General features: G+C 25.8%; 1 protein-coding gene across 5 annotated transcripts in view; it reads right to left on the bottom strand.

The window, feature by feature from the left end:
* Ehbp1 (Eps15 homology domain containing protein-binding protein 1) overlaps nt 1-17,124 on the bottom strand; it is a 73,757-nt gene extending 56,633 nt beyond the window's left edge. For 4 of the 5 annotated variants that reach the window (XM_065510773.1, XM_065510777.1, XM_065510776.1 and 1 more), the window contains exons 1-2: nt 16,891-17,124; nt 4,310-4,738 (exon numbers count right to left, since the gene is read on the bottom strand). In XM_065510773.1, coding sequence (XP_065366845.1) covers nt 4,310-4,422 — 113 coding nt within the window. In that variant the 5' untranslated portion in view covers nt 4,423-4,738; nt 16,891-17,124. The remainder of the gene's footprint in view (nt 1-4,309; nt 4,739-16,890) is intronic. The other variant, XM_065510774.1, reaches the window with a different exon arrangement.
* Nucleotides 17,125-18,769: the final 1,645 nt, after the last annotated feature.

Genomic DNA, 18,769 nt, shown 5'->3' with positions numbered 1-18,769 from the left:
TTGAAATATTGAAATATTGAAATATTGAAATATTGAAATATTGAAATATTGAAATATTGAAATATTGAAATATTGAAATATTGAAATATTGAAATATTGAAATATTGAAATATTGAAATATTGAAATATTGAAATATTGAAATATTGAAATATTGAAATATTGAAATATTGAAATATTGAAATATTGAAATATTGAAATATTGAAATATTGAAATATTGAAATATTGAAATATTGAAATATTGAAATATTGAAATACTGAAATATTGAAATACTGAAATATTGAAATATTGAAATACTGAAATATTGAAATATTAAAATATTCGAATATTCAAATCGAGCTTAATTCACTAAAATCTGAATTCGGAATTAAGAACTGTCAGCCATTCCCAATATATAATTCTTAGTACTTTTATTCAAGGGCTTTTATTTAAATAGCATTCATTGCTCATTGAATTAATTCCTAACATAATTCATTCAACCTTTGAATGATTAAATTTTTGTTAATTCAAATCTAATACAAATTGAATTAAAATTTTTTTTCATTCAGTTTTATTTTGGTTTTGATTTTAATCATTTACATAATGATTTAAAAAAATTTTCTTAATTAAGACTTTTTGTAAAAGTAAAATTTTATCATTCAATACATTTTAAGGCTATTTCTTAATGGATTTATTAAAGGAAATATTGAAATATTGAAATATTGAAATATTGAAATATTGAAATATTGAAATATTGAAATATTGAAATATTGAAATATTGAAATATTGAAATATTGAAATATTGAAATATTGAAATATTGAAATATTGAAATATTGAAATATTGAAATATTGAAATATTGAAATATTGAAATATTGAAATATTGAAATATTGAAATATTGAAATATTGAAATATTGAAATATTGAAATATTGAAATATTGAAATATTGAAATATTGAAATATTGAAATATTGAAATATTGAAATATTGAAATATTGAAATATTGAAATATTGAAATATTGAAATATTGAAATATTGAAATATTGAAATACTGAAATATTGAAATATTGAAATATTGAAATACTGAAATATTGAAATATTGAAATATTGAAATATTGAAATACTGAAATATTGAAATATTGAAATATTAAAATATTCGAATATTCAAATCGAGCTTAATTCACTAAAATCTGAATTCGGAATTAAGAACTGTCAGCCATTCCCAATATATAATTCTTAGTACTTTTATTCAAGGGCTTTTATTTAAATAGCATTCATTGCTCATTGAATTAATTCCTAACATAATTCATTCAACCTTTGAATGATTAAATTTTTGTTAATTCAAATCTAATACAAATTGAATTAAAATGTTTTTTCATTCAGTTTTATTTTGGTTTTGATTTTAATCATTTACATAATGATTTAAAAAAATTTTCTTAATTAAGACTTTTTGTAAAAGTAAAATTTTATCATTCAATACATTTTAAGGCTATTTCTTAATGGATTTATTAAAGGAAATTTGAATGATGAGGAATTAATTCTATAAAGAACGAATTATGAAATGAATTATTTTCATACTTTTGAAGTACATTGGAATTAAGCCTATGAATTAATTCATAATGCATCCATTTAAGGAATGGTTAGAAAATTTAATTAAAAATTAATTCTTTCGAACCTTTGCTCACCACACTGGTGAAGTTTATACAAATTTAAATTACAACGAATTAAGAAAATCTTCTTATCTTTTTTTATTTAAATTAAATAAAATTTTAAACATCTTTATTCATATCGCTAGCAAAAACCGAAAAACAACTTATACTAAAAATAACTTAATATGCGCATTTTGTTTTTCTATAACGGCCGACGACGACTGTCTGTCTTTATAGGAAATTGCGTTTTTTTTTTTTGTTCTTCAACCAAGAGACGATGCGCTAGAGAGCTGCAACAAAAAATCTCATTTACATGTACCGCAAAAGTTTTATTGAAAGATTGCAAAATAAGCCAAAGTAGGTTTTTGAAAAAAAAAAATCTGAATAAACTGTAAAAAACGCAAATGAGCTTCTGTGTTACAACATCTCCATGAATATCAATAACTTGTAGTAGAGATTGCATCAATAGCTTACCCAGCCAGAGGCTGCTGCATTAACATACTACAGTTGGGTTGTGATCAAAAACTGAGAAGACAATTTGCACGAGGGTGATACAATTATTATTAAAACGACAGGCCACATATCACTATTAAAAAACCGTTAGCAATATGTGAAAAATATAAAATAAAAACTATATTTTTTAATTGTTTTTATAATCTTATGCATATAGTGGTAAATATTTAGCAGTTTGTCGTTGGAATTGTAATTATTCTGTATTCTATTTTTCTATTTTGATGTTACGCTTCAAAAATAAAAGCAAAATCATTACAAATGAACTTTTTGTATTCGAATGAAAACTAATAGTACAAAAAGGCCAGTATTAGTGTTAATACTTGAATGATAATGTTATTGCATTGTATAGCTAGCTGCCTGTCTGATTGTCTGTCCATGTGTCTATCTGTCGTTTTGTCTTGCTGACATAGACATATGCACGTTGTACAAGTGTTAACTACTACTAACCTCTATTTAATGGCTTTTTTTTGTCTATTGTTTTGTTTTAGTTTTTCTTTTACATATTGTATTTTTAATATACCAACTAAAACAACAACTGCACTAACAACAAATAATTAACAATATTATAGATTTTTGCTTTGTTTTTTTTTTATAATTTTACACTTCAGTTTTTCTTTTAAGTATGTGAGAAGGTTATTAGCAAATATTATGTGGTTTGATCTAGTTTAAAACAAAAAAATAAAAACTAAACCGTAATACAAGCACAATATAAGCAATAAACACGAGTTTAAAAATTCCAGAATAATTGTGGCGAAATAGAAAATATTGAAATCTACGAATGAGATGAATTACAATAAAGGCGCCAGACTACAAACCACAATATTTTTTGGGAGGAAATGATTTTATGACTACTGGGAAGAGGAAATAGTTTAGATAGTTGTCAGTTGTTTTAAATGTGATTTTAGAAATAAGAAAATTTGCAGTTTTATAGTTTTTTGGGAAACAATTATTTTTGAAAATTTTTCAATATTTTAATATTTTAATATTTTAATATTTTAATATTTTAATATTTTAATATTTTAATATTTTAATATTTTAATATTTTAATATTTTAATATTTTAATATTTTAATATTTTAATATTTTAATATTTTAATATTTTAATATTTTAATATTTTAATATTTTAATATTTTAATATTTTAATATTTTAATATTTTAATATTTTAATATTTTAATATTTTAATATTTTAATATTTTAATATTTTAATATTTTAATATTTTAATATTTTAATATTTTAATATTTTAATATTTTAATATTTCAATATTTGAATAGTTGAATATTTAAAAATTTGAATATTTCAATATTTGAATATATGTATTAGCAATAAACATGATATCCCGAACGTGACAAAAAATAATATTTTGAAGCCAAAAACGAATCCTGCTGCTCGCAAATGTTTTGAAATTGTAATTTGAGTAGCTCCCAATGATTTTGCAAGCTCTTGTTGTTTTATTTCATGGAGACTGGCCTGTTCGATATTTGTCTTCCGTGTCCCTCTCTCTTTTCTACTTCAATTTTTTTAATATTTTCTAAAGTACTGATTATCAAGAAAAACAATCAAAACAAAACTACGCAATAAAGTGAATGTGAATGAGATAAAAAAAAAGTGATTGAAATACGTCATGGGGCTCAAGTACTGGTTTAAAATTCAGTTTATTAACCCAAATACTATTTTTGGTCAAACATATAATTGTTGTAAGGCAAAAAAAAGTGCAAAACAACTCCAACCATATTTAGACTAAACAATTTTAGTAGTAGTTTCAAAACAGTTTTATGAAATACAGCAGCATAAAAACAAAGAAACTTTCAATTTTAAAACTCTAAATAGTACAGTTTGTGTTTAAATGGAAAACCTTAGGTTTGAGGTTGACCATATCAATATATAAAATGTGGCAGCCACAATGATTCATGGAATTATAAATATAAATAAAAATTTAACAAACAAAAAACCGGAAAGTCGAATTATACAGAAATAAAACAACTTCAAATAAGCGTATGATTAAAAACAAACTTATTTTTTATATATTTTTTTGTTTTGTTTCGAATACAATGAAAACAAAAACAAATCATGGACAAATCATTAAAGCAATTAAAACGAAATATAAAATAATTAGTTTGTATTTATGTACAAATTTAAATGTTAAAATAAAAACATGATAAAACTTACCATTTGGCGGTGGTCTCCAGGTGTAGTTCATGATATGAAGCGGTAAATTGAAATTTGGCAGCACGTTTATTAACACGCTGTAAACGTTTCCAAACACTACCCATGGCTGGCATGTTGAAAAAATTAAATTTGTTCTCTCCTCTTCCTCTTAATAAGTGTTAAAATTTAAATCTTTTTTTTGTTAATTTTGTGTAAAAACCTTGTTTAGGTTTTTTTTTCTTGTTAATGTAACTGGTTTTTTATTTAATTTAATTTTAGTTTTTGGTTTTTTAGAACAAAAAACCAAATTATTCTTTAACACTTATAGATTTCATAAAACATTTGTGCGTTTTTATTACACAGATAGATTTTGGCTTATTAAACCATTTCCATGATAGATTTTTTTTATTATTTTAAGGAATATACTTCAGCACCGTTTTTTGTTTTAATCTGTAATTTATAAAAATTTATTTATTATTATTATTATTTTATATTATATCAATTTTTATTATTTGTTTATTCACATTTTAATATTTATTTATTAATTCGTTTTTTAAATACTTCTTAATGATAACGTTTCTTTTTTTTTTGTTTCAATAAAATGATAAGTCAGATTGACAGTCCGCAAATGTTTGTGTATTATTGTTATTACGTGTAGCAAGGTCAAAAAGCCAGGTGATTTTAAAACTTATTCTCAAAAAATATATATCAAAAGCTTTCATTAAATAAATATGTAATTACATATTTATTTATTGAAATTTATTGCTTAACAAAAACATTTCCAACAGCAGTAATAACAACTAAACCGTAACACGCTTTATAATCAGTTAAACTAAATAAAATGTAAGCATGAAAGAGAAACTAAAGCTGATATTTAATTCTCTCATTTTATTATCTCACTCTCATTATATTTAAAATATTAATTGGTGCTCTTTTGAATCGAACAACAAATAAGATATCTACCTTAACTTTTCATTAATGATTAGCTTATTTTGTAATGACTTATACACAGCATTACTCAGAAGTAGTTTAGTAATGACTTTTTTATAAAGGCAAATTTTGAACTTGCCACCAACCAAAAAAAAAAAAAATAATTTTGACACCTTAACTCTTAAGGTTCAGTAAAAATTCTATTCCTGGATATATTTTAACACAGAAAGAAGCTGCTCAGTTGAATTTTTTCCAGTTTATTGAGATTTTTTTTTTTCAAAAACCTACTTTGCCTTATTTTGCAATATTTCAATAAAATGTTTGCGGTACATGTATGTAAATAAGATTTGTTACATCTCTCTACCGCATATCATGTTCTTGGTTGAAAAAAAATGCAATTTCCTATAAATACAAACAGTCATCAGCCGTTATTTTAAGTTATTTTTAAAATATTTTTTTTTTAGATATTTGCTAGCAATATGAATAAAGGCGTTTAAAAATTTATTTAAAATTAAAAAAAAAATATAATAGAAATTTGCTAAATATAATTTGTTAACAGATTTATATTAACGGAATTCGGCGGATCTCATCTGCTTCTATTCTGTCGCAAAGCTAACCCAACCTCATCTGCCAATTATTTATTTATCGTACAGATAAATTCAATCAGCTGACTGCTGTTCATAGTTTTTATGTGTTTTTGTAAACGAAACTAAATAGATTTTATAAAAAAAAGTTTAATAGAGAAATTAACATTAATTTGATGGAGAATGAATTCGAAGAAAATGAGTTCCAAGTGAATGCTGAAAAAGTTTATCATGCCAGGCCTAACTACCTGGTAGACATGCAGGATAATGAATTTTTCAGAAGATTCCGGCTGTCGATGGCCATATTAAACAGCTGATTTATGTAAACATGTTGTCACTTGAAAGCAGGATTCCCAACTTTCACATCTATTTTGAGAGGTATTGCCATCTGAAAATAATGTTTTTTGTCTTTATATTGAGAAAACCAAAATTGTTAACGGACAGTTTATCGGCCTTATAAATTTATGCCGACATTTAGTAACAGGCAGTTTTGTCGATACATTAAGAAAACGGGCCTAAAACTATCAGGTAATATTTTAATATTTCAATACTTGAATATTTGAATATTTGAATATTTGAATATTTGAATATTTGAATATTTGAATATTTGAATATTTGAATAATTGAATATTTGAATATTTGAATAATTGAATATTTGAATATTTGAATATTTGAATATTTGAATATTTGAATATTTGAATATTTGAATATTTGAATATTTGAATATTTGAATATTTGAATATTTGAATATTTGAATATTTGAATATTTGAATATTTGAATATTTGAATATTTGAATATTTGAATATTTGAATATTTGAATATTTGAATATTTGAATATTTGAATATTTGAATATTTGAATATTTGAATATTTGAATATTTGAATATTTGAATATTTGAATATTTGAATATTTGAATATTTGAATATTTGAATATTTGAATATTTGAATATTTGAATATTTGAATATTTGAATATTTGAATATTTGAATATTTGAATATTTGAATATTTGAATATTTGAATATTTGAATATTTGAATATTTGAATATTTGAATAATTGAATATTTGAATATTTGAATATTTGAATATTTGAATATTTGAATATTTGAATATTTGAATATTTGAATATTTGAATATTTGAATATTTGAATATTTGAATATTTGAATATTTGAATATTTGAATATTTGAATATTTGAATATTTGAATATTTGAATATTTGAATATTTGAATATTTGAATATTTGAATATTTGAATATTTGAATATTTGAATATTTGAATATTTGAATATTTGAATATTTGAATATTTGAATATTTGAATATTTGAATATTTGAATATTTGAATATTTGAATATTTGAATATTTGAATATTTGAATATTTGAATATTTGAATATTTGAATATTTGAATATTTGAATATTTGAATATTTGAATATTTGAATATTTGAATATTTGAATATTTGAATATTTGAATATTTGAATATTTGAATATTTGAATATTTGAATATTTGAATATTTGAATATTTGAATATTTGAATATTTGAATATTTGAATATTTGAATATTTGAATATTTGAATATTTGAATATTTGAATATTTGAATATTTGAATATTTGAATATTTGAATATTTGAATATTTGAATATTTGAATATTTGAATATTTGAATATTTGAATATTTGAATATTTGAATATTTGAATATTTGAATATTTGAATATTTGAATATTTGAATATTTGAATATTTGAATATTTGAATATTTGAATATTTGAATATTTGAATATTTGAATATTTGAATATTTGAATATTTGAATATTTGAATATTTGAATATTTGAATATTTGAATATTTGAATATTTGAATATTTGAATATTTGAATATTTGAATATTTGAATATTTGAATATTTGAATATTTGAATATTTGAATATTTGAATATTTGAATATTTGAATATTTGAATATTTGAATATTTGAATATTTGAATATTTGAATATTTGAATATTTGAATATTTGAATATTTGAATATTTGAATATTTGAATATTTGAATATTTTAATATTTTAATATTTGAATATTTGAATATTTGAATATTTGAATATTTGAATATTTGATATCCATATTGTCTATAATAATGACTTAGTAATCCAGATATAGATTAAAAATAGGTCAATAATCTAGGTTCTTCTGTTTATCTCAGCCATTTGTGGGCCGATTTTCTCGATTTAAATAGCAACCGAGGCGAGTCTATATTAGATAAATTGCTGTATGAATCATGTATGTAAATTACTGGAAGAGTTATTTCCTGCTCGTGTATTCTCTCGTTTTGGATTATTTAAAGTAAAATTTCTATGCCAACAAGCTCACAACCACCTGTACATTCAATAAAATTCAGATACATTTATGCAAAATGTCATGGACAATTTTGACAAAAGTATATGCCAGCAAATCCATGGAGACCAGTAGCCCGCTGAGTTATTCTCTGTACATAAGCCTATTCTTTATAAATAATTAAAAAAAATAAAAACTTAGAGAACAATTTCAAATTTAGCTCTTGGTGAAGGCTAATAACAAGAACTGAAAAAAACTTTCTAAAATTATTGCTATAAAAAAGATTTCCTGAAAATTGTCTTTATCTTTCCAAAATATGAAAAAAATTCAACGTCGTAAAAAAAGTCTAAAAAACTAATTATTTTTTTCAATATTCTAAACTCAAACTTTCATCAAAATCATGAATATTTTCCAAAAAAAAAAAATAACAAAAATTCTTTAACGAAAATTTAATCAACATATTTTTTCAGCATGTTTGGAATATTAAATAGGAAATTCACAAGCTAAACAAAAACAAAACATATACAACAATAACACAGTACAACACATGATTTTGGGACTCAATTCTGACAATTGCACGTGAAAGTAGCCCCAAAAATAAGAACTTCTGCATCATTAGTTTTGTCAAGTTGGCTGCCGTATTAATTTAATGGCCATACGATTTTTTTTTTCCTCAAGGTGGATTTTTATCACTTTTTCTATATTTTAGCACGGTTATATCTCGTATACCGTACAGAATATCTCTTTTGTGGCTGAAGCAAAGTTGTAGATATTGAATAGTAGAAAAAAAGTACGAACATACCTACCCGAAAAAGGTGCATCCAGTACCTTAAAAATCGCAAAAATGCCCATTTTTTAAAATTTTTTACCAATTTTTTACCTTTTATGCTAAATAACTGGATTACAAATCCAATTATGGACTGATCACCATGATATAAGGTCGTGTGATTTGTGTCTATATATTTATCATGAATCTTGTATGTATACCATCATTTTTAACAGATTTGTTCACTTTAAAGTGATTTTCGGAAGCGGGTCTTATATGGGAGCTATGAATAATTATGGACCGATCATAAAAAAATTCGGTACATATAATTTGTTCGGCCCAAGGACGAAAACTGTTGAAATTGGCTGAAATCGGTTCATTATTTCACCTAGCCCCCATACAAATGTCCTCCCGAAATTGGACTTTATCGGTCATAAATGTTTAATTTATATATGTATCTACACAAATTTCGCTCCAAATAAGTTTCATATATACAAAATTCATGTCACCAAATTTTATTATGATCGGTCCATAATTATTCATAGCTCCCATATAAGACCAGCTTCCGAAAATCACTTTAAAGTGAATAAATCTGTTAAAAATGATGGTATACATACAAAATTCATGATAAATAACTTTTATATAGACACAAATCACACGACCTAATTTCATGGTGATCAGTCCATAATTGCATTTGTAATTCAGCTATTGAGCAAAAAAGGTGAAAAATTGGTTGAAAATTTAAAAAAAATGGTAATTTTTGCGATTTTTAATGCACTGGATGCACCTTTTTCGGGTAGGTATGTTCCGTACTTTTTTTCTACTCTTCAATATCTACAACATTGCTTCAGCCACAAAAGAGATATTCCGTATACGAGATATAACCGTGCTAAAATATAGAAAAAGTGATAAAAATCCACCTTGAGGAAAAAAAAATCGTATGGCCATTAAATTAATACGGCAGCCAACTTGACAAAACTAATGATGCAGAAGTTCTATTTTTAGGGCTACTTTCACGTGCAATTGTCAGAATTGAGTCCCAAAGCAATGAACTGAAAAATGTTGTACTGTGTAATCTAACAGAAAAAATATTCAATAAACTTCCCTGAATGACAAAATTAATGAATGAATGAATAGAGGAGTGGGTAAAAAAGCATTTAAAGTTGGAAGTAGCTGACAACTGAAGAAAAAAAAACAACACAATGATGGTGTAGTAAATGTTTGTATTAAAAAATAATGTAGAATTATAAACTGAAAACCATGACAACTTATAAAAACAAAATAACAACAATAATAACACAAACCAAAAGAAAATATTGTATTTATTTGTTTGTACAAATGCACAGACAAATGACTATACCGCCCTGCCCTTCTTTAAGCAGACGACCAACCAACCGACCCATCACGACCGCTGGCACATGTGTAGATTTGTAAAAGACATTTGAAGAATGTTAAATCACAAGGGGGTCTTCATCTTTGTCTCTGGCTTTATAATTATCATTATCATCATCATCTTCAGCAAATACAATTTGCTGTTGTGTTTAGATACTCTTTGCCCCGTTACACTTCCCTCTCCCTATCAAGGTGTTGTTGTGATAGGTAGTCAGTCAGTCAGTCCAGAGCAACAGCAGCAGGCAGCACATGCTTTAAATATGTATGATAAAATAATGTAAAGAGTGTGTCAATTGCAGCTGTTACTTAAATTAAATCTAATTTTCTTATACTAAAACCTCTATTACAACCTTCTATTGCAATACCCTGTTTAGTAAACCTAAAGTCTCAAATGCTCGCTCATCAACTGTTTACTTGAAGGTAATTTAAGTAACCATTTCACAAAGCAAAAAAAAGGTAAATACCAAACACAAAAACAAAAGACACATAAAATGTATCGAAAATTGTTTTATATATTTGTTTATAAGTTTACAACAGGCTGCTGCTGCATTTTGCAGATGCTGTATTTTATGGATTTGTGTTTTTAGCAAGACACACAGAAACTCAACTCTTGGCTGTAATAATCTCTGGTAAGTACCAACGACGACAACACTCAAATTGATACAGAGAGTAAAGTAAGTATTAACAAAGTGTAGCCGGTTTTGGTTGGATTTTGAAATAGTTTTTTTTTAGGTTTTCTTTGACTGACATTAAAGTGGGCAGGATATGGCCGGCGATGACAACAAAAACAACAACAAATAAACATCAACTAAAAAGACAGGTGGGTTTTAGACATTTATTGCAGCAAAGAACAAAAAATAAGAAAAATGGAAAATAATTCTTTAAAAATGGAATAGAGTGCCTTTGTCAGTAAAAATGCTGCTCATAAAAGGTTCTAAAAGCAAGAACTGGCTTAGGATTAGTTAAGGGGATTTGTTGGCAAAAATAGTAAAGATTATGCAAATTATTAATTTAGTGTGAAAAAGTAATTAAAGCAGATATAGGAATAACATATTGGAATAAGTAAAGCTAAGTTAAAAATATAACTTGAGTTTTTCAAAAATTATATGAGAGGCTTACTACCTATGTTTTGAGCCAAAGGTTATACAATTAGATACTTATGTATATGAGCAAATTGTTTTCATCTTTTTCGAAGCTCTCATTCCTCATGAAAAACTAACTTCATTCCGTTTGTAATTTCTACATTTTTCATTTGCGACCCCACAAAGTATATACTATATTTTGGATCGTTATAGATAGCGAATCCGATATCGCCATGTCCGTCTGTATGTTGAAATCAACATTCCGTATCCCCCAAGTAACTTACATACAAGATTGATACATTAATATATCCGCTATATAGACCCGGTTCGGTTGCTATTTATCGAGAAAATCGACCCACAAATAGCTGAGATATAAGGATAAAACCAGGACAACCTCGATTTTGACTTATTCTTGATCTATATCTGGATTACTAAGTTATTAATATGGATAATATAGATATCTAATGATAGATATAAAAGGCCATATTAAGTCTGACCTGCAATGCGTCAAAATCGGGAGAAATATTTTTTCAATCCGAATTTTTTTTCCTCAAAAAAAAAATTTTAACAAAAAAAAATTGTCACTACTAAATTTAAAAAAATGTTAAAAAATTCAAAAAAAAAATTTTAAAATTTTGTACTAAAATTTGAATTAAAAATTAAAAAATCATGAACACAAATTTTAACAAAATGATGAATTACTGAAGCTAAATTTTGACTTACTAAATTTTGGTTAATAAAGATCTACGAATGAAGCTATATCAGGCGCGGATCCATGGAGGTGAAAAAAGAAAGAACATGAAGAACTGCGATCGGAAATTCGAGCGGAACACATAAAGACCTACGATTGAAGCTACAAACGGACCACATAAATACCTACGAGGGAACTTGTAGCTTCCCATATAAAGAGCTGCAATTGAAGTTTGAAGTGAACCACATTCACACCTAAGATTGAAGAAACAAGGGGACAACATAAATAACTGTGATAGAATTATTGAGCGGACCACATAAAGACCTATGAGGGAAGCTACAAGCGGACCATATAAAGAACTACGATTGAAGCTTCAAGTGAACCAGAATCACACCTAAGATAGAAGCTTCGAGCGGACCAAATATAGAACTACGATAGAAGCTATAAGCGGGTCGCATAAAGACCTACGATGGAAGCTAAAAGCGGGCCATATAAATACCTACGAGGGAAGCTACAAGCGGGCCATATAAAGAGCTGCAATTAAAGCTTCAAGAGAACCACATTCACACCTAAGATTGAAGAAACAAGGGGACAATATAAAGAACTGTGATAGAAATATTGAGCGGACCATATAAAGAACTAGGATTGAAGTTTCAAGTGAACCACATTCACAAATAAGATAGAAGCTACAAGCTGAGCAAATAGAGAACTACGATAGAAACTTCAAGTGGACCACATAAATCCCTAGGTTTGACTCTTCCAGCGGACCACATAAGTACATACGATTGAAGCTAAATTGACCTTGAATTGATGCTGAATAAGACCTTCTGAAATTGAACAAAATAAAGACCTTGAATTGATGCTGAAATTGGGCTACCTAAAGATTCAAGCTAAAATTGAGCTACATAAGATCTTCTGAAATTGAATAAACTAAAGAGATTGAAGCTAAAATTGAGCTACATAATGCCCTTCGATTGATGCTGAAATTGGGCTACATAAAGATTGAAGCTAAAATTGAGCCGTATAAGACCTACGATTGAAGCTGAAATTTAACAAAATAAAGACCTTGGATTGATGCTGAAATTGACCTACATAGACTCATTGAATCTAAAATGAACCCAATGTTAGAAGTTAAAGAGTCCTGCGATTGATGCTGAAATTTAGCTATAAAAAAGAAGTAGATTGAGACAAAAAAATTGGGCTACGTAAACCTCTGCGATTGGGGCTAAAATTGAGCTACGTGAAGACCTTCGATTGATGTAGAAATTGAGATACAAAAGATCTACTATTGAAGTTAAATATGTGCTACATAAAGACGTTCTGAAATTGAACAAAATAATAACCTTGGATTGATGCTGAAATTGGGTTACATAAAGATTAAAGCTAAAATTGAGCTACAAAAACCCCTTCTGAAATTAAACAAAATAAAGAGATTGAAGCTAAAATTGAGCTACATAAAGACCTTGAATTGTTGCTTAAATTGAGCTAAATAAATATTGAATCTAAATTTAAGCTATATAAAAACCTTCGATTTCGAAATTGAGATACAAAATACCAGCGATAGATCCTGAAATTGAGCCACAAAAAGCATTTGATTGAGTTAAATATTGGACTACGTAAGTCTCTGCGATTGAAGCTAAAATTGGGCTCGTAAAATCCTACAATTGAAGCTAAATTTGAGATACATAAAGACTTTTCGATTGAGGCAGTACTACATAAATGCCTAGGATTGAAATATCGGCTATAGTCTTAGTTTGGGCATTTTTATAAGTCTTTTGTCCAAAATTATCGAATTTTGTTACTTTAAATGATCTTAATGAGATCGTGGCAAGCACTCAATAATAAATCGAGTCCTAAGCTAGAAAATTTTTTAAATTTTTTTGGCGCACAATGCTGACAGTTTATTTCTTTTTTAAATTGGAAACTAACTTGCGATTAGGCCATTCTAAAAAGAATTCTAAATATCAGAGCTTTTTGACAATACATTCCTACAACTTAGATTCAAGCATCAAATTAGAGATCGTTTAGATACATTGATCAATTTCTGGGCTGGCTGGCTATAGACCCGAACAATTTTTGGATAAAATCTCAGACTGAAAAACACTACATTTATCGAAATAATTGGAAAAGACACATGAGTTTTTGTCCGTGCAATATACCTTCCCTCATCTCTGTATCGTCAGTCAAATATTCTTTCATATGGGAACTCTCTTATTACATTTTGTCCAGTCGCAATTTACATAGAAAAAAACCGCTGTCGAGGAAATTCTGGGAATAAAGTAATCAATATTGTCCGGGATTCCTTCAGACATTAAAGCATAGTCTCATGTCCATATTTCACACGATTTCATGGGTCGTGAGTAGGGTTTTTAATTTCCCGACCTTTTTTGATTCCCGGGAATCGGGAAATTTTTTTCTACATTCCCGGGTATATTGTAAATTAGGAATATGTAAATTAGGAATATTATAGCATATTTATATATAAAAGAACTTAGTGTTATAATTATTAAATATCAGAGCTTCGAATTAATTAATGAAATTTGAGCTTAATTCACTAAAATCTTAATCCGTAATTTAAAAATGTAAGCCTTTCATACCATAAATCCATTCCTAATATTAAATTTTTTAGATTCATTCCAAAGCCTTTGTTTAAACTGAATTAATTTTAAAGTTAATTAATAACCGAATTTATTCAAACTTTGAATGATTGAATTTTTGTTAAATCAAATCATTTACAAAATTAATTGAAAAAATTGTCTTAAACCTTTTTGTACTAGATTTTAATTGAAAAAACATTTAATCATTTAATAAATTTTTGAAGCTACATATTTTGTTATGGATTTGAAGAAGAAATTTAAAGAAATTAGAATGATTCAATAGAAATAAATTCTATAAATAATGAATTCTCTTTTTAACTTTTCATACGAAAAACACCAAATAAATAATAATAATAGGTCTATTATTTCCAAGATATAAGCAAAAATCTGTAAAAAAATTTTACTGTTTTTGGGGGGAAAAAAGAGTTCTAAATTGTTTCAATGTATTTTCGTCAGTTTTTAATTCCCGGGATTCCCGACTAAAAATCTCGGGAATCGGGTAATGAAAAATTGGCAAAATTCCCGGGAAATTTGTATCGGGAATTCCCGGGATAAAAACCCTAGTCGTAAAGCATTGAGTCTGAAATAAAAATTGTGAATAACCCCCTTTTTTGACCAAAACAATTCACTTGAAACACAAATATTTTCTTTCGATGGATATCGATTAGTTAACTAAAGTCGCAAATCATTGAAAATATGTAAGTTTAAACTTCGGTTAATATTTTGAATTGACAATAAAATATTTTTCTAATATTGGGGTTATATAGGGGATAGGGTCAATTATGGACGGATCCTCACTAAAGTTGGTAGAAAGATTTAGGTTATTATAAAACTTGTTTTTGTCCAATTTCCTCATGATATTACTTATTTATTATAAAGCAATTATGAATCTTCAAGTCATTTTATGAGTGGACCTTGGGTGGGGTCTAGGGGAAAATGTTGACCGATTTTCATCATAGTTTACATTATATTTTAAGAGTACATACTTAGAACTATGACTGCTCAAATAGTATTCCTCGGGGACATTTGTATGGGGGCTAGGTAAAAGAAATTTAAAATTTTTAACCTTAATTATCTGAAAATTATTGTATTTCAAAACTACGAGTCCTCTTTTGAGGGGCAATATTATATTCTACTAAAAATATTAAATTGTATTTTCTAGTTTACAAAAAAGATACTATTATTTGTTGTTGGTTTTGTAACCTTGTCACCAATGTGCCAATTTATATATTTTTTGTTGTTTTTCTATTTATTTTACATTTTGTTGCACGACGACTCTCTTGTGTCTTCTGCCACTTTTTACTTGTTTCTGTATTTTTTTTTATTTTGACATTTTTTGCTGCACTTTAACGAAAGGCGACGACAACCTTGAGTAGTTTTTGCAAATAATTTTTGTTTGTCTAAAGATGTTTTTGGTAATTTTACTATTTATTGTAGTTGTTGTTGCTTTTGAATCAAAAGATATTTGTTTATCTCAACTATTGAAACTATTTAAAATAATTTGTTTACTTTAAAAAATATAATAAATTTCAATGAATTTTTATAAATAAATATTCATTGTTTGTTAATTAATAAAATTGTAAAATAATTTATTAAAATGTTCATTTGGTGGTTGGTTTTTTCCTTTGTTGTCTACATTCTGTAAAATTTCTTTAGAATTTATTTCTTTTGTTATTTTCTTTATGAACTTTTTGACCTTTATACCGTTTTTACCAGGAATACAATAAAATTTAGAAAACTGTCATTTAATTGTAAATTTTTAATTAGTATTCACATTTTAATTTTATTAAGATCCACACTTTCTATTTAAACATATTTTTTCTTTAATAACTTGATAAAAATGTTTGTAATTTTTGCACCACCGTTTTGTTGTTGTTATTTACCACCCCATTTGGTTGTTGTATTAAGGTGTCACTAACAAAAAACTAAAAACAACAACACTACACATAGAAAAAATAACAGTGTCGATGACGAATGTTTCTTCTTTCTTGTTTTTGTTCTAGTAGTAAAATGTCTAACTAAACAATGACGTCACTTTGTTGTTTTCTATACATTTTTCCTAAATTTGCACACCATTAATTGTTTGCACTGTATTTTTTTCAATTTAAAGTTTTCACTATAATTTCTTTTTTGATAAAATTTTATAATTAAACAAACAAATTTTTATTTAGATTTTTTTTATCGTATTTGTGTAAATTTTTTTCCTTCGTTTTTATTTTTTTGCTTAAAGAAGAAGACACTGACCACTTTTGCACAAACCTTTGTAAAAACCACGTTTGAAATGAATGCGTTAGAGCGAGACCACAATACGAATTAATAAAAGTGTGTAGAGTTTTGCCAACAACAAAAACAGTAATATTATTATTGTTGTTGCTTTTTGTTATTTATTTTGCTTCACAAAATTTTACTTGTTTTTATTTATTGGAGAAAACCGATATCCATCCGCTTTAACAATTTGACACCAACCGCTTCGTTTGCTTGCTCATAATTTACTGAGCAAAAAGAAGACAACAAATTTTTATTTTGTGAAAATAGTAGAGAGGCTACCAGATGAATTCAATTTTATTTATACGATTTTTTAAAAATCAAAAAAATATAAAATCGTCTAAAAAAATTTAAAGATAGATTGATAGGATGGGACGAATAATATATATTATTATAGAATAATATATATTTTTATCTATACATATTTGTGTTTTTATATTTTCTCGGTCAGAGAAGATAATTAATTTGAGAGACACGAACGAAGTCAAAATTAATTTTATTAAATAAATACAAATCTGTTTAAAATTATGTAATTGTTTTTTATTCATTTTATTTGTAATATAATTTAAAAAAAGCAACAACATTCAAAGTAAAAATAATGTGAATAGAATATGAATGATGAATTTTTTTTATTAAAAAACGCCAAATCCAACTTCCTTATTTTTTAAATCTGGCAGCTATTTGATACCTCAAAAATCGCTAGAACTTATCTTTGATATTTATGGCAGCTCCACCATGGTTGCCAAACTCTCTACTTCTAAAAAAAATCATTTGAAAAAAGTCGAGGAGATCACCTACTTACTCTCTTTTCTTACTTACATTAAAATAAAATATTATTATTATTGAATTTTTTTAAATTAATTATATTGAATTATTAATTTTTTTAAATTTTTGTGTACTTTCTTCATTTCTCTTTCACACATTATTATAAAAATCTTTTTTTAAAAATTTCTCGGTTATCAATTTTTTTTTAACGAATATAAATAAATTAAAAAAAAATTTCTCGATTTAAAAAAAAAGATTTTTTTTACAATAATTAATTTATATATATATATGCAAAATAATAAAAATCGAAGAATAATTTGAATAATTTTTGACAGTTGTTGTTGTTGGTTTGTTTATGTTTTTTTCTCTAATTTTTTCAAAAGTTTTTTTTATAAAACCACCTACCCCTTCCTTCCTTCCCTCACTCTCTATATACATATTCACTCACTCCACCCACCCACATCTTAATAATTTACAAAAAAACACAAATTTTTTAATTTTTATAAAAAAAAACTAAAAAAATAAATATAAAATAAAAAAAAGGAAGAAAAACAAAGAAAGTTAGTTTATTAATTATTTTTATATATATATATTTTTTTACTTATGTTTTTTTTTATTTCTTTTCTTCTTTTCGATTTTTCGACTCCGACTTTTTAAAACTTTTTACAAAATTTCTGTAAAATAAAAATGTTTTTTCTACATTATTATTTAATTATTTGTAAATAATGTTTTTATATTTATTATTTAGCACAACAACAATAAAAAATTATATTCATTCATAATTAGATGTGTAAAAAAAAAAGTTTTATTTAGAAAACAACCTTACTTAAAATGCAAGCAAGCAAGTGTATTTTTGTTTGTAATTAAAATAATATTTTGTTTAACATCAATCATCAATCAATCACAAAACAACATTTTTATTTATCTATCTACCATTCATTTTCATTCTTCTTCATTCATTCGACTTTTGGGATAAGATGATGAATGATGATGATGTCGACTTTTTCTGGCAAAGTCGCGATTTCGAATTTTGGTTGTTAAAAAATCGCCTCAACCCAAAAATCGCTAAAACAAATACAGTCGTCTGGCAACT

Source organism: Calliphora vicina, chromosome 5, assembly GCF_958450345.1.
Source record: "Calliphora vicina chromosome 5, idCalVici1.1, whole genome shotgun sequence".
In the NCBI taxonomy this organism is placed as follows: Eukaryota; Metazoa; Arthropoda; class Insecta; order Diptera; family Calliphoridae; genus Calliphora; species Calliphora vicina.
Note: the sequence above shows the minus strand (reverse complement) of the source record. Positions and strands in the feature narration are given on the sequence as shown.